The 21,081-nt window shown below is 42.7% G+C and overlaps 1 protein-coding gene across 3 annotated transcripts; it reads left to right on the top strand.

The window, feature by feature from the left end:
- Window positions 1–2,045: 2,045 nt before the first annotated feature.
- Window positions 2,046–20,746, top strand: c2cd3 (C2 domain containing 3 centriole elongation regulator). 3 transcript variants are annotated; one of them, XM_068317534.1, is made up of 33 exons: window positions 2,046–2,435; window positions 4,249–4,518; window positions 4,588–4,745; window positions 4,911–5,074; window positions 5,656–5,801; window positions 5,882–6,014; window positions 6,097–6,246; window positions 6,334–6,478; window positions 7,016–7,116; window positions 7,319–7,519; window positions 7,616–7,722; window positions 7,845–7,963; window positions 8,220–8,351; window positions 8,450–8,905; window positions 9,001–9,152; window positions 9,719–9,962; window positions 10,151–10,334; window positions 10,421–10,604; window positions 10,715–10,887; window positions 10,961–11,096; window positions 11,562–11,830; window positions 11,991–12,071; window positions 12,385–12,993; window positions 13,074–13,547; window positions 13,630–13,768; window positions 13,846–13,910; window positions 13,997–14,202; window positions 14,293–14,426; window positions 14,519–14,668; window positions 14,756–14,934; window positions 17,847–18,591; window positions 18,973–19,066; window positions 20,488–20,746. In XM_068317534.1, the coding sequence occupies exons 1-33, from the start codon at window positions 2,384–2,386 to the stop codon at window positions 20,611–20,613; spliced, it is 6,678 nt and encodes a 2,225-aa protein (XP_068173635.1). In that variant the 5' UTR covers window positions 2,046–2,383; the 3' UTR covers window positions 20,614–20,746. The 3 variants fall into 3 exon arrangements, with proteins under 3 accessions (XP_068173635.1, XP_068173634.1, XP_068173636.1); XM_068317533.1 differs by having other exon boundaries at window positions 2,050–2,435; window positions 18,973–19,081; XM_068317535.1 differs by lacking the exons at window positions 2,046–2,435; window positions 4,249–4,518; window positions 4,588–4,745; window positions 4,911–5,074; window positions 5,656–5,801 and having other exon boundaries at window positions 5,893–6,029; window positions 18,973–19,081.
- Window positions 20,747–21,081: the final 335 nt, after the last annotated feature.

The raw sequence follows: 21,081 nt of genomic DNA, 5'->3' as shown, positions 1-21,081 counted from the left end.
ATAGTTCATGAGGTTAAAAGTGGAAAGTTTAAGGTGTCTTCTGCATGTTTCCACACTGCTGAAGAGATTCCATAGAGTTCTTCTGTAATGGATCATTTCAGACCACCAGGACTTTGGGCCTGTCTGATGCTGAGTCAAAGAAATGAGTCATAATGAGTGCCCCTGCTTTTTACCAGCAGACTGAGCAATGCGGTCATCACTGCCTGTTGGAGAAGTTTTTAGTTAGGTCTGAAGTAAGTGATTGTCCAATGGAACACATGAATTGTTAACCTCTCATTGGGCTTCAGGGGCTGGTTGGTCATTAATCATGATCTGAGCACCAAATTATGAGACCCTCTCCATTCCAGATTTCATGTTCCGACACAACTACTGTCTGCATACCACTCAGATCTCTCAGGTATCTGCGTCAAAGTGAGTCATAGGCCACCGTAAAACAGGGTGATGCAATATTAAAATTCACTGTGGGTCTTAGATGGATCTGAGGAGGATTTCTATGTGACTTTTACGGTGTGATTATGAAGATTGGATGTCTAAGATGTCTAAGACTAACATATAGTTAGCTGACAGATTAATACTTTTTTCAGAGTGATTAATCCTCGGAGCGCTACCCAGGCAGACACAGACACAGCTTTAAAAAAAAGAGGTATATCCCATTCGGATGTACATTGAACATTCCTGTCTGCACACTAAATAGCAAGTCATTATCTTTTTTTGCTTGAAGCTGGTGGAATGGGGAGCCCTCCTTCTCCAAAGCTATGTCTGAAGTGTTTCATGGCAAGTATTCATATGAAATTATGTACTAGCTATCTTTAGACTGCAGATGGATGTATCTAAGACCACATGTTTGTTTGATTTAATAGAGACACAGCATTGCCAACAAAATGTTTGCAGCTGTTTTGGTCATGTGAGTATAGACATATATTGTTGCTACAAGTCAGATGATTTATATTTTAAATCTGATTGAGGCAGCAGAAGTGAGATGAGTTAGAGGTCCTTATATTACAATCAGTCAGCACAATCAATCCAATAATCCAGGAGCATAGGCAGTAGTTTTAAGTAGTCTTTTCACTGATCCATGTCATATGCTTGAGGCCAAACTTCCTAGAACTGTCAGGTCTTGCTTGGTGCTCACTCTACATACCCTCAGCGGTCCTCACTGTTATTATGATCACCACAACAAACATGACTCAGGAGGGACTTGTTGCTATGCATAAGCACAGTTCACACAACTTTAAGGATACTTGACCCACAGGGCTACCTCAGTACACTGCACAGTATATACAATAATTTAGCACTTTGAGGGGGGTTTTCACACTTTGGGCCCTTTTGAGAACCAGGTCTAGTTTTAATATACACTTTTTAAAGTATATGTAAACGTGCACAGCTGAAACGCAGTCCAGAATTAGCTAGACCCCATATGATCAGTGGAAATTTGACTTGATTTCTAATGGGTAGAAAATAATGTGAATATGAAGAATATGGGTAATGTCTTTGATCAGTCATGGAACACAATTACAATGGTTTTTGAAATATTTGTTCAGTTGCTCTTAGTTTTATCCCACAGAGTTTATGAAACATATGCATATACACATACGTTTATGTGCCACTTTATGCCGATTTGCAAGTAAGGGGAAATGCAACAATGACAAAAGATCAGTGCTGCCATCTGCTGGTAATAAAAAAAAAACTACCATGTTTACCAAAATTAAATATTTTCAGTAAATATTTCATATTTTAAATATTTGTCAGTTATTCTAATTTGAGTCACAATTGGCAATCGTTTCATTTTTTAAAAATACATTTCGGATGCATTACAGATATTTTCTCTTGTATTTTATTCTTATATTTTATTTTATTTTTGAGAGGATAATTTACATGCCAGGCTTCCTCCCTGAAGACATGCAGTAAGTAAATCTGTGGAACCTGAATTTATTTGAGCCATATCAAACCACAAACGGGCACAGCTCTGTATTATTCCCTATCCGATGTCTAAAAATGTAATCTTGCGGTATTTAAGGTGATAATATTGTGTAGTGGTAACGGTGAGCAGCATTCTATTTTTCTTATTTCACCAAGATAATAATATTGGACTACAATAATACTTCATAAATGTGCCTGTGGAGTGCACACTACAATTTATCTATGAACAACAGGGCAGTCAGACCTCTGCTACAAATTAAACTCACTTTCCCACAATGCCTTTGAGCAAATCAGCGGTAGCGGAAGCGGGATATTTGTTGCCCAGAGACAGTTTTGCGCGCTCCAGTCTGTGTGTGCGTAGCTGTGTTAAACGGATTATTATTGTTAGCAGTCGCATGATTAGCATTATGGCCGCTGCTGTGGTCAGGCTATCAACCACCATCTGTATGTACTGAGCTGAGAGATGAAGAGCGGAAAACAAAGACCTGTTAAAGCTGGCAGCAGCAAAAGAAAAGGTAAAATGTTATAAACTTAACTAAGTGCTAGCAATGTAGCGTTGCTAGCTGTTAGCTTCAGCTGTCAGTCTCCCACTTGACCGTTATATTAGCTTTAATTGTCGCTGTTTATTGATCTATAATGTCATGCTTTCTGATAGCTTTGGGTTATCTTAGCATGTGTTGTTGCTGTCGTGAATGTCTCAGTTAACGCTACTTAATTAACTTTTAGCTAGTAGTAGATAGAGCGGTGATTTAAATGAATAGCAAAGCCACAGGTGGAATAAAAGTTTGTTTTTTTAAATGAGTGTCATAAACCAGAAAGCATGACCGTCACAGCGCAGTGAAATACACATCAGCGAGCCCTATGACAAAGGCATACAGTAATATGGAATGTATGTGAACGGTAAGATGACAGTGAAGTTGAATAAATGGATGGAGGAGTGCGGGATGCTGTGTTGAATGGCGCAGTAGCGACAGCGCCAAACTGAGCTGGAGGTGGTTGATAAAGGAACAGCTAGTCAGGGTTTTCTGATGACTCAGGTGTTTCCATTGTGCAGGTGAGTCTCTGCCCCGCCTCCTTCAACACCTGCAGAGATGGTGCTAACAGTAGGGCAGAGAAGAGCCTCAGTTACAAGATTACAGACTATTTTTTTACCAAAAGGAAGACAGTAATGCTCAATAAATGTTCCGTAAAATATTCTGGAATATTGTTTTTTATCTAAATGGGTGACTTCAGCTTGGGTGATGGACGAGTCCACCTCTGAGACCTCAGCCTCTGCTTCCTCTGTGTAAGACATGGCAGCGGGATTGAGGACATCCTCAAAGTATTCTTTCCACCTCCTGACAATATCCCCAGTCGAGGTCAGCAGTTCTCTACCTCTACTGTAAACAGTGTTGGCTGTGCACCGCCTTCCCCTCGTGAGGCGCCGAATGGTTTGCCAGAATTTCTTCGAGGCTGACCGATAGTCTTCCTCCATGGCCTCCCCAAACTCTTCCCAGACCTGAGCTGGGAGGAGGAGGAGCTGGGAGTAGAGCTGCTGCTCCTCCGCCTCGAGCGGAGCCAGTTGAGGTGGCTCGGGCATCTTTTCCGGATGCCTCCTGGACACGTCCCTGGGGAGGTGTTCCGAGCATGTCCTACCAGGAGGAGACCTCGAAGAAGACCTAGGATACGCTGGAGGGACTATGTCTCTCGGCTGGCCTGGGAACGCCTCTGGCTCCCCCCGGAGGAGCTGGAGGAGGTGTCTGGGGAGAGGGAAGTATGGGCATGAGATGATAGATTAGAAGGCCATTATTTCTGTCTGAATTGTAGTGGAGCTGAAGATAAAGTATAATTTAATCGAAATTCCCAATATATACAAAAAAGTTCCTCTTTGAAGGACTGCATTACAGAGGTTGGAAGATGCAGACAAAATAACAAATATAATTCGCTGATGGCATATTTTGACACCACAGTGAGAAAGAATTAAAGTCCTGTGCATGGTTCTTCTTTTTTGCTTTTAGTGATTAAATTCTGGGATGTTGTTTGTGAACCAAAGACTGGAAAGAAAAGGTGAAACCTTAAGGCTGACGTACAGTAAATAACTTAATGACATTGGGGGATATTTTTAATAAAGAATTTAATAATTTGTTTCGGCTCTAACTATGAGTAACTATTGAAGTACCTGCCAGAGTTTCGAATACTGACAATTCAGTATATTAGATTTAGTTTCAATTTAGAGAAAACACTGCTTTTGCCTTTCCTTTGTTGACTGTTGCTAATAGTATTCACGTACTCCAGGATATGTATTGTTAATGTCTTGACTTTGTTGTGTAACAAAATAATCCCTTGCAGTCCCAAGCGATGTGTCCCCCTCCACCAGCCTCCCTCCTCTGGTCGAGGGCCAGCTGAGATGCTTTCTGAGGGTGACAATAAGCCGGTTGTTATGGACGCTTCACAAACCAACGTCTGAAACATTTGTCCGGCTGCGCTGGTGGGGAGAGTCGTCCAATGGCACACACTTTTTTCCAAGGGATGGATCAAAGCTTTCTCAGAAGACAATCAAGACCACAGCTCTCTTCCCCATCCGCTGTGGGCCAAAGCAGTTCACCTCATATCTTACAGGTAACTAAGAAAACTTTGTTATATTTGAGTGTGTTTTATACCTTTCATTAACCTGTCTGTGTTGAACAGATATGGGGGCTGTGGTGCTGGAAGTTATGTCAAAACCAGACCATTTGCCCATTGCACGGGCTCAGGTTTCAGGCATTTCCTGCCTCTCCCTGACAAACCCAGTGAGTGGATTTTATACCCTTGTATCTCCAACGTCTGAGAAGCTGGGAGAGTTACAGGTGGGTAAAAAAAAAAACAATGACTGATGGTAAGGTGGATTGCAGCAATTCATAAACACCTTAAATTACAGTAATAAAACACTTAAACAGTCAGAGGAATTCATTACCTTCACTAGTTGTGTTGAAGGATACAGTCCAGATCTTTCTATTTTCTTCCTTCTTCAGGTCTGTCTTTGTCTGGAGGCTTTGCCTGAAGCTTTTGACAGTAACAGCCCACGTCCCACCACCGACGTGAGCAAAGATGGACTGCAGGCAACCTTAAGGGCAAGATCACTTTCTGCTGGCAATGAGCAAGAATCAGCAGCTAGCAGCAGTGGAAACACACCAAGGTCTGCTGTTTTTACTCTTAATAATCAATTATTAGTGGTCATAACTCCTGGCCTAGTATTCAAGGCTGTGAACCGTATCATGGAACAAAAATAATCTTCTAGACTATATTCATAACAGGTAAACGCTGCAGTCTGCTCACTGGCTGCAGCCATTTTCAGAGCATAGTTCCTGGACTCTGCTTTGAAACTTTGAAGCTTTAAAACTTTGTTGCATCATAAGCTGCCGTAACTTTTACATTTCCTTCTGATTCTGCATTCTCTGTTCCATAATTGGATCAGTGCTATTGTCCTGCTTACTGTAGGAACATATCTACAGTATGTAAACTAATTGCTTTAACTGCCAATTTAAAAGTCCTAAAGCCACCTACCTATTTATATTTACAAGGAATGTTACTAACTGGTTTGGGAACTATATTTTTTTGTTTTAACCGGTTCAGGTATGTCTATTTTTGGGTAGAACATAAAACCGGAAACGTTATACAGTAATTCTGTTTCTATTTGGAACGAATCAATGGCAAAAAATTCTGGTTCAAAGCTCTGATAGTAATTTTATTTTATATGTATTTCTGTTACATTTTCAGAGGAAAAGATCACTTGTATTTCAAAAATACAGTGAAAAACAAAGAGGAGCCGATGGAAAATCAGATACCGAGTACAATCAGCAAAATGAGTATTAATTCTTCAAGCCATGAGCCCTGTGGCCAAAAGAGAAATGATATTCTCTCAGGTTAGTCGAATATATCATATACGCAGAAACCAAAAAAATCAGATTTTTTTGTAACCAGTGTCCACCATCTCTTATCTCAGTTGTTCTAGAGCGCGGAAACCGGCTCAGAAATGCTATGGTGCTTTCAGCCTTGAAAGGTGATGTGGATTCGGCCTCTGCTCTGAAAGAAACCCCGCTGCCTCTTCCAAAGGATAACACCCTGCAGAATTCTAAGTTAGTGTTATAAAGGTTAGTAAAAATATGTTGCACCGTAGTATATTGCAGACTTTGAAATACTTTATTGCTGTGTCTGCAGGCCTTCAGCTTCTACCTCTGGGATGTTTCTTCAGAATATTCTTAATGATGATACTCTTAAGCACTCTGAAGATGCTGCTGCAGCCCTAGACAGTGGAGTAGAGCATCTTACTGATGTAAACAGTAGAGCTGTGAATCTATTACTCGGCAGGTAATGTACACTTCAAAAGTTTACAGAAACGGTCAAATAATAATGTTTTCCTCATGCTTTTTAACTTTTTTTTTTTTTCAACTACAGCATAGACACATCTTTGCCTCTCTGGGATGAAGAGAAGCTCTTATATGAATCTCTGTCTGGATGTAGCAGTGTGTGTGGGGATAGTGAACTCAATGATCCACAATATGATCTGAGCTTACTGGAAAATTTATTCTACAAAACCCCAGTAAGAAGATACATTCCTTTTGATTTCATGGAAAATCACATGTATTTTATGTACTGTACTTTAATTCATATATCTGTATTTTTACATCCCACGTCAAAGCGGTGATGTATGTAATTGTCAGTGTTCGTGTGATCGTCCATATGTTTGTCCACCAAATATCTTCGCAAACATTGCAGATAGAAAGATGAAACAAAAAGCACATTACTCGGGCTGCAAAGGGGATGGAAATGAGATAATGACCTTGACCAAGGTCAAATTTCAACTTTTGTATACTCAGGAACTGGATAAGATCGAAAGAAGGCCTGTGCAAGTAAGATCATAGATCAAAGCTAGTGCTATGATCTACCTATGCACTAACTTTGATCTATGGTCAAAGCTAGTGCATAGCTTTGACCTACCCTGAAAGGTCAAAGCTATGTCAGGTACTACTTTCAGGGTACCTACCTTACCCTGACCTACCCTAGAAGTAGGTCAGGGTAAGTCGTGGGATGTTGCAATCTCTCACTTCCTTTTTACTAATTGAAGTCTTTGTTTCAGATCCCAGATATCAAACCAAATGACGCTGTGGGGGGACAGCAAAAAACAGTGTCCCCCAGTGAAAAACAATTCATGGAGTCTGAATGCCAGATTAATGAAGGGTAAAGACCTCTATAAGCACCTTAGTCTATGCTGACAGATGAAACTTCAAAATCCTCCTTTTAAAAGCTTGTCTGAGGGTTGTGTAGAAGCAGGTCATGTCATATCTTTCTTCTGCAAAGAAAAGATTGCATTGATATTGTTATGCATAGAAGACTTGTGTGCATTTAAGACAATCATTCTCTGTATTTTGGTTGTACCCAGTTTGATTTCAGAGCCTCTGCAGTGTGTAGACACTGGTGTTAGTCCTGGTCTGAGTGAAGACGAGATGGCTTCACTGAGCTTGATCCGGCTTGCTAGAGTGACCGTCATCTCCCTGAGCATACCTTCAGGCAGTACAAACACTGCACTGGGGAAGACCTTGATTAAAGGGAGACCTCCTCGAGCATTAAATAGCAACAAGAGGTTGGCAAGAATATTGAGTATTGTTTGGATAAACTCATTTAAAACAACATGTTCTAACACTGAGCATCAAATGACTATCCTTTCTTTTTTAATTAGAACATATTTTGTTGAATACTTGTTCCCTCTGGCTTCCACTTCCGTTCGACGTAAAGCAGGAGATGGAGAGTTGGCCAGAGCTGTTACACGTAAAGCCACCGACAGAGGTGCCAATGGCTAGAATATTTGATTTTATGAATTCTTTCCCGAGAAATAAAGACATCTTCTGCCAGCCGTCAGTTTTTGACTGTATCCAACATACAATGTTCTTTTTTTGTGTTTGTTTTAGTGGTGAATTTCCACCATCAATCTGTGTTTCCTGTACGTCTCAGCACGGCAGCCATTAATCAGTGGTGGGGAACTGATCTGATTTTCAAGATTTACTCACGAAACAGTGATCAAAAAAAAGTAAGTAGTCCTAGGGTCAATGTTCCTCCAGTCGAAGAATTGAGCATTATACCCAAAACATGTATAACGATAAAAGGTTATGTTTAATATAAGGACTCGAGAAAGGTTTTTATCTGTTTTTACTCTTTAAGTTTTATGTTGAAAAAGCTTCTGCTATTCTTGAATTGAAGTGTAGAAGGAAATTTGTTGTACATTCTACTAATCATTTACTTTCACAACACTTTTCAGTCCAACTAAAGCAGTCTTGTTGTTGCAGCCTGTTCTAATCGGTCAGGCAGTTCACCCATTGCGCTGTTTGCTCCAGAGCAAACAGCTGAGTCAGACCGTTGTCTTACCCGTACTGACCACAAAAGGAAACAATGAAGCTCAGGAGGTTGGATCTCTCAAGGTAATGGTTTTGGGTTGTTGTGTTTTTACCCAAGAATGAATTTTTGCAAATCTGTTATTTTTCATTTAAGTCTCAGTCATAGAAGTATTTATTTTCAGGTGTCATTAAAGCTTGCTACACACGACAGTGGTTTATCCTCTGGCAAGAGTAAAGGGAAACTGACTCACAGAGATGCGTTAACGACACAAACTGAACTCGATCCACGAAGAGACACCAGCTCCAACGACCTACATGTTGACGTCAGCAGGCAGGAATTGCCATCTGTCTCCTTTGAAGGTTCCAGACTTGATGATTTGAGCCTTCAGAAAGAAACCTCAAGGGAACCCTGTTCACGTCCCTTCCTCCAGACACGTCATGAATCAGATCAACAGATGGAAGAGAACCCTGAGGTGCTGCTGCACACTTTACTAATGGTGCCAGATGGAAAGAACTTCAGCTGTCAGCCCACGCAGGGTCCAAATGTATACTTGAACTGTAAACTCTTTTGGTCCGATGAGATGGCGAGATCTGTGGTCAGTTGGGGTCAGGCTAATCCTGTTTTCAACTTTGCTCAGGTTAGGCCACGGAGATCATGTCTTCTAACAATACGTTTAACTTCTATCCAGGATCCTGCTTACTCACTGAGCTCATTCTCACTCTTCTGTCTCAGGTGACTCCTGTGACCTTATCAAATATGCTGCTGGAGCGGATGAAGAATAATGTGATGGTCGTAGAGATGTGGCAGAAGACAGGCTGTTCAGGGCAGGATCGACTCTTTGGTCTGGTTAAATTACCTCTTCACCAGTTCTACATGTCGTTTAGGCAAGTTGAGAACAAACAAACATTTTTTAATGCTGCTGATGCAGTGAAAGTACAGTTAGGACAGATAGCTAATTGTCTATTAGTTTAAATATTGTCATTTAAAATCACAAGACTGATTATGTGAAAGCTCAGAAGGTTCACCAATTTCATTTTACTTGTAAATATTTCTTGGTTTTGGTCGTTCTCTGATTGTGAATTGAATAACTCTGGTTTTTGTTTGTTGGAGAGAAATTGTTATCAGAAAATTTATATTAATATAGAAAATAAGGAATGAATTAATTATTACCATAATAATGATATTGACTGATTGATTATTTACACTCTGACACACAAGTGGGATCTTTTTGTTCTAAGGAAAACTTAAAGCGAAAAGTCATGAGGACAATTTACACCCTTTTTTACTTTACCCGTCTTTTAGGACACCTCCAAATAGAATGCCAGTCTTTCATCACACATTGGCATTAACATAAATCCCTTAAACTTCCTGAATGCTCCGATTGAAACTGAATTTTCCACACATGAGAACTAAAATATATCCGACTCTCACCTCTTTTTCTCCCATCCAGGGATCCCAAGATCACCCACCTGCTTCTCCAGTCCCAGTACCCTGTTTTGGGGGTTGACTGCTACATGCCTGTTATTGATGTGTTTTCAGGCAGTTTTAAAGGAAGCCTCCGAGTTGTTTTGGCTATGGGCTCATCAGAGCAGATAGCTTCCATGCAGCGCATGAGGAATGAAGAATATGACACCTTAGCTCATTTTGTGAGACCAGTTCATCTTCTTGATCATCAGCCATACTCACAAAAAAAGGTCAGCATTGTTTTCAGCTCCATTATGCCAGAGACTTTGTTTGTGCACATTTACAGACTGTTGAATGTCCTCTTTCATTTAACCAGATACATATTTTTCATTAGGATTAAAAATTAAATCTGCATAAACAGTGTGCCGACAACCTGTTGACGTTTGACCTCTTTTTCACCCGTGTCTTTCTGCCTTAGATGGTCGCAGTTCAAAACAAAACGATGAGAGAGCACCTGTTTGTTATAAAGGTGGACAAAGTCAACGGGCTGACACCTCTGCAGTCCACAGTATGGGGTGAAACTGACTGCTATATCCAGTACAGTTTCCCCAGTCAGGAGGGTGACCCTGGTGCAAACATGGACCAAAATCTGATAGAGACCAGTAAGACCTTTTTTTAATACAATTTAAAACTTTACTGACGCTTTCCACAATGTTCTCTTTATTGTGACCTGTTTCCTCACCAATAGGCGTCAACTTGAAGTCATTTCGTACCACCACAACTCTCTGTGTTCCCGATCCGATGTTTGGCCACACTGAGACTCATGTGCTTCTGGCTCCTGAAGGAGTGCCTGTTCAGAAGCTGCTGCTCAGCTGTCTCTCATGTCAGGGTCTAAGCAGTGGAGGGGGTATCCAGTTTGAAGTGTGGTGCAGGTTTGTGGCTATCTTGTCTAAAGAGAAGAAAAACTTGTTTCCTGTTTGGTTAAACGAGACACAGGTGTGTTTTTGTGATCAGGTAAAGCGAAGGATTTTTATCTCTGCAGATATTATTATCCGAACGTTCGAGACCAGCTTGTGGCCAAAGGAATGCTACCGTTGTCCAAACTGTGTGCCATGATCACCTTGCAGAAAAAGCATCCAGATGAGGTTGAGATGTTCTCCCTACCCCTGATTCCCAGGACGGACAGTTCCACAGGACGACAGCCTCAGCCCTCGGGTAGACAGTCACCTCAGCACAATGCCTCACTGTACAATTTCGTATTTAAAATGTGGGTCCGTGTGTTTCTCAGGGCTTCTGGATGTCTGCATTCGGTACAAACACCGACCAGTGAGACCTGAAGGGCAGAGCGGTGAAGGAGCTGCCTCTCCAATCGTGACGCTCAGGGTTCAAGTTCACAGAGCATCAGGTCTGCAGGCTGCAGCAAGGTACATCACCACCATCACTATACTTCATACATGCATCAACATGCCCTTCATGTGACTATAAAAGGAAATAAAAGGAATGCACACAGTCAAGTTATACATGTGTCAGTATAACTACATTTTATTTTTAATTAATATACATAAAAAGGGATGCATTCATTTATTGTCAAAACCTCAGCGTCAAGAAAACTGATATTCAAACTGCTTCTAATGTTTTTTAAGTTAGTTTACAGCCCTCTCAGAGCTAAGCCTCTTCTGCCACCAACCAAATTAGAAATGAATTATATCCATTTTCCATTTTGTTTTTTGTAGCATCACAGCATCTGTGTATTATTGAGAAAGATTATTTCCATTCTACCAAAAAATAAAATAAAATAAAATATATATATATATATATATATATATATATATATATATATATTAGTCACATTCTGTTGATTTGAGTTTCAGTGCTTCTGTCTTCTTCAGACTTGTATCTGAAAGTGATGAAAGCTTCAACTACTATGCCAGTGTGGGAGTGGACACGTACGTCACACTCCAGCTGTCGTTCCTCCCTGAGAGTGAGAGGAGGAGCACACGGATCACTGCCAGGACCTTCTGCCCAGAGTTCGACCACCACACGGAGGTGTCGTGTGATCTGCTGTTTCAGGGGAGCAGTGGAGAAATCTGCAGCCTGGCTGAGACGCTTGAGGAGGCCTGTGCTGTGTTCACTGTCTGGCACAGAAACAGTCAAAAAGGTTTAGGATTAGATATTTACGTTAAAATATTTGTCCATTACTACTTTGAAAGTAATATTTGATATTTAGTTGGTTTTTTTAAATTTGTCTTTCTGCACATGTCGAATCTTAGCAAAAATTAAATGCAAGTTAGTAATTGGTTTTGTTGTATTTCTTGCAGATATGCTTATTCATAACCCCGAAGATGTATTGCTTGGCACACTGAAGATACCACTGGTTGATCTCCTCCACAAAAGAACAGGTATACTGTGTTAACATCCTGTTTATCAGATTTTCTGATGAACGCACACTAGTCATGTTTTGACAGCAATGGTCTTTTGAAGCTTTAGTGCCTAAAGTCTCACTTTATACAGTGATGTTATTGCTTTGAAGCCTTTCTCTGTGCATCAGTTTTATGTACAGACTAGTACATGGACTGTATTTGTATATTTAATTTTTTGTGTAGATGCACTGTCAAGACTTCTGGTTTTAATGTACAGCACTTTAAATGCTTTGATGAAAAGTACTTCATGATCAATAAAATGTGCTGACTATGACTTCTTCTAAACATAAAGGTATTTCAGGCTGGTTTGGAGTGTATTTGCCTCAGGATAAAAGTTCCGCTCAGCTGCAACACATCTTAGTCGGAGGCCTCCAGATCTCCCTCAACTTCACCCACCATTCCGACAGGGAAAGAGTCATTAAAGCAGCTCTGGATGTGGGCTGGGAAGTACCCAAGAATGAAGTGCAGGATGATGAAGATGCCTGGAGAGACAGCTCTAGAAATATGTCTTTGACTTTTTCTATGCCGAGAGCATGGTTACCTGTCCACTGTCTGCTTCTGCCAGACCACACTGAGCTTCAGCGCTCCACCTACTGCTACCTCAGGTACAAGTTCTATGATGAGGATGCCTTCTGCTCCCAGATGACACACCCCTCTGTTGAGGAAGATGGGGAAGAAGAGCAGGCCACGGTGACTTTTCAAGGAAGTAGAACAGTGGAGCTGAGGAGCTCCCAGCCCTTAATTTGGTATCTACAGGAAGAGAAGCTGGAAGTTCAGGTGTGGGTTGCCTTTAAAAAAGACAAAGGCCTAAGGCCACATGACACAGACCGACTGGTGGGCTCAGCTTTTTTGGATCTTTCTTCATTTGCAAAGACGTCCAAGCAGAAACATGCTCTCAGTGGTGAGAAAGGTGTCATTGTGTGATTATTTGACCACTAACAGGAGCTGTCGTTCTTAGTGGAATTCTGTGTTGTTTTACAGGAGTGTATCCTTTGTTCAGACGCTCAGCAGTAAATCTGCGAGGTGCAGCTCTCCGTGTGCACATCACCCTGACAGCAGGTTCGATCCCTGTGGAGGATTCTGCTGAAACAGATGCCCAGGTGGGCTTGGATGACCAGGAGGAGCTCCTTTCAGAAGAGGTGGATGCAGCACCTTCAACCCCTACAATAGAAAACCCACAAATCACACTCAAAACTCCAGACATCACATCCGTGCAGCACACAGGAGTGAGTGTGGAGGATTCTGCTGAAGCAGATACCCAGGTGGACTTGGACAGCCAGGGAGAGCTCTTTGCAGAAGAGGTGGATGCAGCACCTTCATCCCTAAGACTAAAAAACCCACCAATCACGCACCAAACTCCAGACATCACAACCATGAAGCACAGAGGAGTGAGCATGGAGGACTCATTCCCTGTTTCTATTGCAGTGGACCAGGCAATGCACCTCAATCTGAAAGGTGAAATTTATAAGATGAAATCTTTCTTTTTCTCAACCATTTATCAACATGCATTTCATAACCTTGTGTGTGTTCATAACAGGTTGTCCTCTGGCACAGCAGAGTAAAGTTTCCCCGTGCTGCTGTGTTTCATACGTCACCGCCGACTCTTCTGAACCAGTGTCCACGACTGTCGTAGCCATCAGTGACTCTCCTGTGTGGAACCACCAGCTGGAGAGCAGGTTGAGTTAAAACAATGACAGAATGAAACGTTTGACAGTTCATCCAATATCAGGCTGATGATTTGTTCCAAATTTAGACTTTCAAAGCAGCTGCTGGTCGATCCACAACAATCACTTGTGTTCAAAGTTTGGCACAAAGGAGGTACAGGAGTAGTTTCACGTCATGATTTGTACCACATTGATCTGGGTGATGCATTGATTCAGTGTTGGATTGATTTGTTTCCTTAGAAATGGAGAGGGTGATTGGGTTTGCCTCTGTAGACCTGTCCCCTCTACTGTGTGGGTTCCAGTCAGTGTGTGGCTGGTACAACATCACAGACTTCAGTGGTCAGTGTCACGGCCAGCTGAAAGTGTCCATCACTCCACTGAGGGGAGTCGGAGACCTCAGAGAGCAAAGGAAAACTGTGAATGAAGAAACAGCTGCCTATCCACCAGTGAGTGTATTTTTACTTAAATGAAGGGTTCCTTTCTGTTTATTTTCAAAGATTCTTATTGACTTACACCAGGAGTGTGTTTATGAACAGACTCCAGTGCCACCGCCTTCTCTCAGCTACCACACCACCGCCACGTACAGCAGCTTCCCGGCTCACATCAGCCGATACCCAGAGCAAAAGATCTCGTCGCCCGACCGCACAGACAGGCTGTTCTCTGGAAGGGGGTGAACAATCCCACCTTTTCACATTTAAAATCCTCACATATTGGGGAAAAAAAGCTTTTCCGTATTTATTAAACTTCTTTCCAACTGCTCAGGGTCGGTGAAAGTGATCGTCATAATGAGCACATGGACAAAGTACGTCTTTATCATCAGAGTCTTCAGGAGCAAACTGCATGTAATTCTGTCTGTAGCAGCAACACTGGTGACATCAGTCCATCCAGTTCCTTCCTGTTGTCAACACTCAGGTATTGTTCCTCAGACAGTCCACCATCAATGCTTCTCTTTGTCGTTAACACAGCTATAGTTTGAATTAAATCTCTGTGTTATAATAGGAAAAAATTACATGAGCTCGACAACATGCAGAGATACTTCAGCGGTAAGCTCTTGACTCCAACGTTCCCTTCCATGGGAGATCCAGGCTGTCATGCCAAAGCTGAGGAGCAGAGTAACAAACATCCGCTTCTGTTCAGGTCTGAACAGCTAGTTGGAAAAGTCAACAGTATTCTCAGTGGTGAGACTATCTTGTCTTTTAAAGTCGTGAGACAATAAACAGCAAATACTAGTTAAGTCTTCTGTAAATGTGTAATTATCCATCCACCCATCTTCCACTTATTCATATAGTCGGGTCATGGGGGCAGCAGTTTCAACAGGGAGCCCCAAACTTCCTTTTCCCTGGCCACATCCACGAGCTCTGACTGGGGGATATCAAAGCGTTCCCAGGCCAGTGTTGAGATATAATCCCTCCACCCGGTCCTGGATCTGCCCCGAGGCGTTCCCAGGCCGATGTTGAGATATAATCCCTCCACCTGGTCCTGGGTCTGCCCCGAGGTTTCTGGCACATCCCAGCTGGACGTGCCAGAAATACCTCCCTAGGGAGGAGCCCCAGAGGCATCCGCACCAGATGCCCAAACCACCTCAGCTGACTCCTTTCCACGCAAAGGCTTAACTTCCTCTTTGTGGCAACAGTGCGGAAAAGCGACTGCCATACCGCTCCTGCTGGCCAAATTCTCCATCCAATCTCACATTCCATTGTTCCCTCACTCGTGAACAGGACCCCGAGATACTTAAACTCCTTCACTTGTGGAAGGACCTCATTCCCCACTTGGAGATGGCAGTCCACTGGCTTCCTGCTAAGGACCATGGCCTCAGATTTGGAGGTGCTGATTCTCAACCCCTCCGCTTCACACACGGTTGCAAACCAGATGAGTGCTGCAGGTCACAGGCCGATGACGTAAACAGGACCACATCTGCAAAAAGCGGCGATGCTGTTCTCAGGCCACTAAACTGCTAACCCTCCTCACCACAACTACACCTCGATATCCTGTCCATGAAAATCACGAACTGAATTGGTGATAAAGCGCAGCCCTGGCAAAGACCAACAGCCACTAAGACCAAGTCCGACTTACTGCCGAGAACCCAGACGCAGCTCTCAGTCATGGGCGTACAAGGATTAGATGGCCCTGAGGAGAGGCCCCCTCACCCCATACTCCCGCAGTACCTCCCACAGTATATCCCTGGGGACCCAATCGTACGCCTTCTCCAAGTCCGCAAAACACATGTCGACTGGATGGGCATACTCCCAAGCCCCCTCTAGGATCCCTGCGAGAGTAAAGAGCTGGTCCGTTGTTCCAACCCACATTTTTCCTCCACAATCTGAGGTTTGACAATCGGCCGGACCCTCCTTTCCAGCACCTTGGAATAAACTTTCCCAGGGAGGCTGAGGAGTGTGATACCCCTGTAGTTGGCACACACCCTCTGCTGGTTCCACTTTTTGAAAAGAGGAACCACCCCCCCAGTCTGCCACTCTTTCAGCACTGTCCTGGACTTCCACGCAATGTTAAAGAGACATGTTATCCATGATAGCCCCTCAATACCCAGAGTCTTCAGCATTTCCAGGCGAATCTCATCAACACCCGGGGCTTTGCCACCGTGAAGTTGTTTAACTACCTCGGTGACTTCACCCAGAGAGATTGACTCGAAGCCCCCATCATCCTCCAGCTCTGCCTCTGCAACAGAGGACGGGTCAGTTGGGGTAGTTGGATTCAGGACTTCCTCAAAGTGTTCCTTCCACATACCGACAACCTCCTCGCTCAAGGTCAGCAGTGTCCCACCCTTGGCACAACAGCTTGGATGGTCCCCCATTTCCCCCTCCAGAAGTGTCGGGACAGTCCTCCAGAACAGCTTTGGTGCTGTCCGATAGTCTTTCTACATGGCCTGTCAGAATTCCTCCCACACCCTCTGTTTTGCCTCCATCACAGCCAAGGCTGCAGTCCTCTTGGCCTGTCGGTTCCCTGCAACTGCTTTAGGAGTCTCCAGGGACAACATGCCCCTGAAAGCCTCCTTCAGTCGGACCATTGGGGTCTACCATGGTGTTAGAGGGTTACCGCCCCTTGAGGCACCCAAGACTTTGAGACCACAGCTCTCAGCTGCCGCTTTAGCAATGAAAGCTTTGAACATTGACCATTCTGGTTCAATGTCTCCTACCTCCGCAGGGATGTAAGAGAAGCTCCCTCGGAGGTGTGAATTGAAGGCCTCGCGGACAGAGTCCTCCCCCAGACATTCCTAGTTCATCTGCGCTACTGTACTCGTTTGGGCTTACCAGGTCTATCCAAAGGTTTCCTCCGCCAACGAACCCAACTCACTACCAGGTGGTGATCAGTTGACAGCTCTGCTCTTCACCTGAGTGTCCAAACATATAATTGAAGGTCAGATGATACGATCATAAGGTCAGTCATCTTCGACCTCCGACCCAGGGTGCTCTGGTACCAGGTACACTTATGAGCACCCTAAGTGTACCATCCTAAGTGAGCATCCTAAGTGTTGACCATTCCATTGCCTTTTCAGGCTCAGCCCGAAAAGGCAACGTGGCAGACCTGGCCACCAGGTGCTCGCTGACGGGCCCCCGGTTCAGGCCTGGCTCCAGACGTGGGCCCCGGGCCTCCTCTGGGCAGGGTCATTGTTTTGTTTTTTCATGAGATCTTCTGAACCATTCTTTGTCTGGCCCTTCACCTGAGACCTCTTTGCCTTGGGGTGACCCTACCAGGAGTACAAGACTCCTGACAACATAGCTCCCGGGATCCTTAGGGCACACAAACCTCTCCATCATGATACGATTATGGTTTCTTTAGCATGACACAAATGTTAAATTTGTGTCACACATGATGAAAAGAACACTCCTATTTTGATGACAAAATTGTTGTATTGATCATCAAATGATTGATGATTTATGTTCAATTAGTTAACCGAATAGTTACAGCTGCCTTAAATCATTGTCAATCAGGCAACATAGTTTTGAAAAGAATGTTTAAACCCCAAACAAACACTAATGGTGGTTTTAAATATGAAAAAGTTGTTCTTAATAATAATAATGACAGTTTCTTAAGAGCAGTGTTGCTAAAGAACCTTGCGGTCCTCTTCACTCAGGTCTACAAGAACAACAACTTGGAACGATTCCCTCCGCTGTCCAGAGCAGCTCAGCAACATCCCTGCTAGGAGACAACAACCTTCAAATGATCCCTGAGAGCTCCAGCGCAGATAGAGATGTAAATGTTTGTCAGGATGAAGTGCTTTGTCTGCCCTCACTGCTGCAGGAGGTCTGTGAAGACCACACTGACTCTGAGCCGCAGGAAAGTAAGGACAGACAAAACTACAAAATTAGTGAGTCTGCAGATGAAAATGAGGATGAAGCAGACAGAGAAGAGGACAGTACATGTTCCAGACAAGACAAGGACGCTGATAATGATGATGACGGAGATTTTGAAGAAGTCCTTGTGAAGCCGAGGCCTCTGAATGACGTGACCTCTTTAACAGACAAAACCAGTCCTTGGACCAGTATCTTATCAGACCTGGAGGTGGGTTCCTCTGAGAGTCTGGATTCATCACAGGAACCAAATCTGAGTCAAGGTGAGGATGAGGTTCAGACTTCAAGTGAACAGAAACACAGTAAACAAAAAGAAAGGGACGGTTTTAGTGGATCGGCAAGAGAATCTTCAGACACAGATGGAGACGACAAAAAGACGCTGAAAGGTTGTGATGAGAGACGAGCAAAACAAGCTGAGAGTCACGATGAAGGGTCAAGTGATGAACGTTCATCACCCACCACACAGGATGATGCAGGTACCCACGATGCCTCATCCTCCCCAACCAATCAGGACAGTCAACAGCAGCTGTATCCTTCTACTCACTCCGGTCTCTTTGGTTGTCAGATTGGTTGTTGCTGTTATTTGCTTTTTGACAATATTTGGTCAGTTTCATGACAAGTTCATTTTGTGATGATGAGTGACTCTTTCCTCACCTGTAGTTTATTGCTGCATGGATTTTATGCACTAAAATACAAATTTCTTTCATAAAGCACATTGTGACATCCGGTCTTAAAAGGTGCTTCATAAATATGCAGCATTAGTCTTTGCATATGCCTGGTTTCTGTTTCTTCCCTGTTGTAATGCCAACAGTTTGGCATCAGGACTCAAATGATCCATGTAGAAGTGGTACATGTATGTTCAGGCAGAACATGATATGCCGTATTTATTCTTAACATTCATATACGAAGCTCTGTGCCTGTGGATGTCCCCAATTTCTTCCTCCCCTCTCACCAACTGGAGGAAACTATGAGAGCAATACGATTATCTCCCTGTTTCTCCCAGGTAACCACTGGTCAGGTGGGTATTTGTTACTCAACCTCTGTCTCTGTGTGTGTGTGTGTGTGTGTGTGTGTGTGTGTGTGTGTGTGTGTGTGTGTGTGTGTGTGTGTGTGTGTGTCAGTCTCAAAAGGAGATGATAAATGACTTTGAATGGTTTTAAGATCTCTTGTGTTGCTTCATGATGTAGTTTAGTGTACTTCTGTCCGACCTGAGTACTTTTATCCCTATACCTGTAGATTGTAATATATAGTACATCAATTATACACCCTGCGGTTAGCTTGAACTCACATTCTGTTATTTAAGAAGCATCGACAAAGGAAGAAACAAAGTAAAATAATTTGTCCATTCAGCATATTCTCTTTGTTTGATTCCTTCTGTCAGTTTGTGTAAAAGTAAATTTGATGTAATTTAAAGTTTAGAGACAGAAGCAAGTGGACTTTAAATACCGCAATCTCTGCACTTTACCTGGAGAGTATATACTTGGTGTTTTATAGATCTTTTATGATCTAAAACTATGACATAGGTGACCTCAACTTCACAAAGCATTTATAATGTCAAAAGGATAGGAGGGTTTAGAAAATTAGATTTCCAAACTGATTATCACATCTGTAAATGGTTTTCCCCACAAGACTTTAAGGCTTTATGCTGAAGTGTGTGTGGAGTTTGTTTAAAGGTCTAACATGGCTATAAATAATGCCTTCAAGTGTTTTTGTGATGTTAATTTCAACATGTATTTAGCAAATATTTAGTCTTTCATGACCACCTCAGTGTCATGAACCAGTTACCTAGATTTACTGCAAACGCTGATTCATCTGTTAGCTTTAGCCTAATAGCTGAATCATGAAAGTTCAAGTAACAATAAGCGCAAACACAATAAACATTAAGAGCCTTATGGCATTGTTAACAAAGGCTGTCAATTGTTGATATTCTACAAACTAGATTATGTACACAAGTAATCCATCAAGTGAAATAAAGGAGTGGGATTACTCTGCACTGCCAGTCAGTGTCGCACATGGAAGAGAATTCCTGCATCACACCATGTCAGTGGATCAGGTTTCAGGAAGGGCGTGATGCGAACACATGTACTGTAGGTGCAGGAGTGTGTGTGTGTGTGTGGAGGAGTGAATAAAAGGAATGGAGCGCTATGAAGAACCGGTTTGGGCTCCTTACTCACTAATTGTAGAGAGTTCAGACTGTCCTTTTAAGAATCGTTAACGTGAGCGATGGTAAAACAGGACAGACAGTGAGTGGTTACACACACGACACACCTCAAATATAAAATATAATTTGATTAAATAGCAGGTTTCCTTTGAGCCACGCCTTCTATGGCTCAAAGAAAGTCATATTTGAAGTGGCTGCACTAGAAAATCATCCTGTCTGTCTGTGACTCACTGCTGGTGTGTTTCTGTGTTGATGTGTTCCAGAAGCGACGCTCCCCAGGTCATCACAGAGGTCCTCGACAGCGACGCAACATGTCCCCGTCATCCGTGAGGAAAGAGACGGAAAGAATAGCTAAAATATTTGCTGCTCGCTTTGATGAAGATTCATAGTGTGGACTGCCAGATGGAAGCAGTAGATTATGACCAGTGAACTACTCAGAGGCTAAAGACCATAAAAATACTTTGTAAATAAAATGAATTGTTTTTTATCTTTATGAATAAATATTTACTGTTTTTAACTTTGGATGGCTGTGTGCTTGTTTTTTTACGAAAATTTCTCAAATGGAATATCCTCAAATTCTGAGAGAAACACCTGGATTTTATGACAAGCTGATTGGATTTTGGTGGTCAAAACATCCTTTTCTTTTTGTTTGTCGTTTTGTTTTTTTTTCTGATTTATTTTCTGCAAAATCATGTTTATGGTCATTATACAATGTTTCTCACAATCGGCCAGATCGTGATCATATTTCTCATAGTCTAATGCTGAAGAGGTGACCAAGGTGAGCTCGTTTTTAAATTTAAAAGCAGGTGAATTGTGAGTCGTGAAAGACTTCCTGGCATGTGCTGTCTGGTTTTCAT

This window comes from Antennarius striatus, chromosome 6 (genome assembly GCF_040054535.1).
Source record: "Antennarius striatus isolate MH-2024 chromosome 6, ASM4005453v1, whole genome shotgun sequence".
NCBI lineage: Eukaryota > Metazoa > Chordata > Actinopteri > Lophiiformes > Antennariidae > Antennarius > Antennarius striatus.
This window is presented reverse-complemented; position numbering and strand designations above follow the sequence as displayed.

Coding starts and splice junctions, on each gene's coding strand:
- c2cd3 (XM_068317533.1), top strand. CDS start 2,384: ATGAAGAGCGGAAAACAAAGACCTGTTAAAGCTGGCAGCAGCAAAAGA. Junction 6,247..6,333: donor GTGAATCTATTACTCGGCAG/GTAATGTACACT, acceptor TTTCAACTACAG/CATAGACACATCTTTGCCTC. Junction 13,769..13,845: donor AACCACCAGCTGGAGAGCAG/GTTGAGTTAAAA, acceptor TTCCAAATTTAG/ACTTTCAAAGCAGCTGCTGG.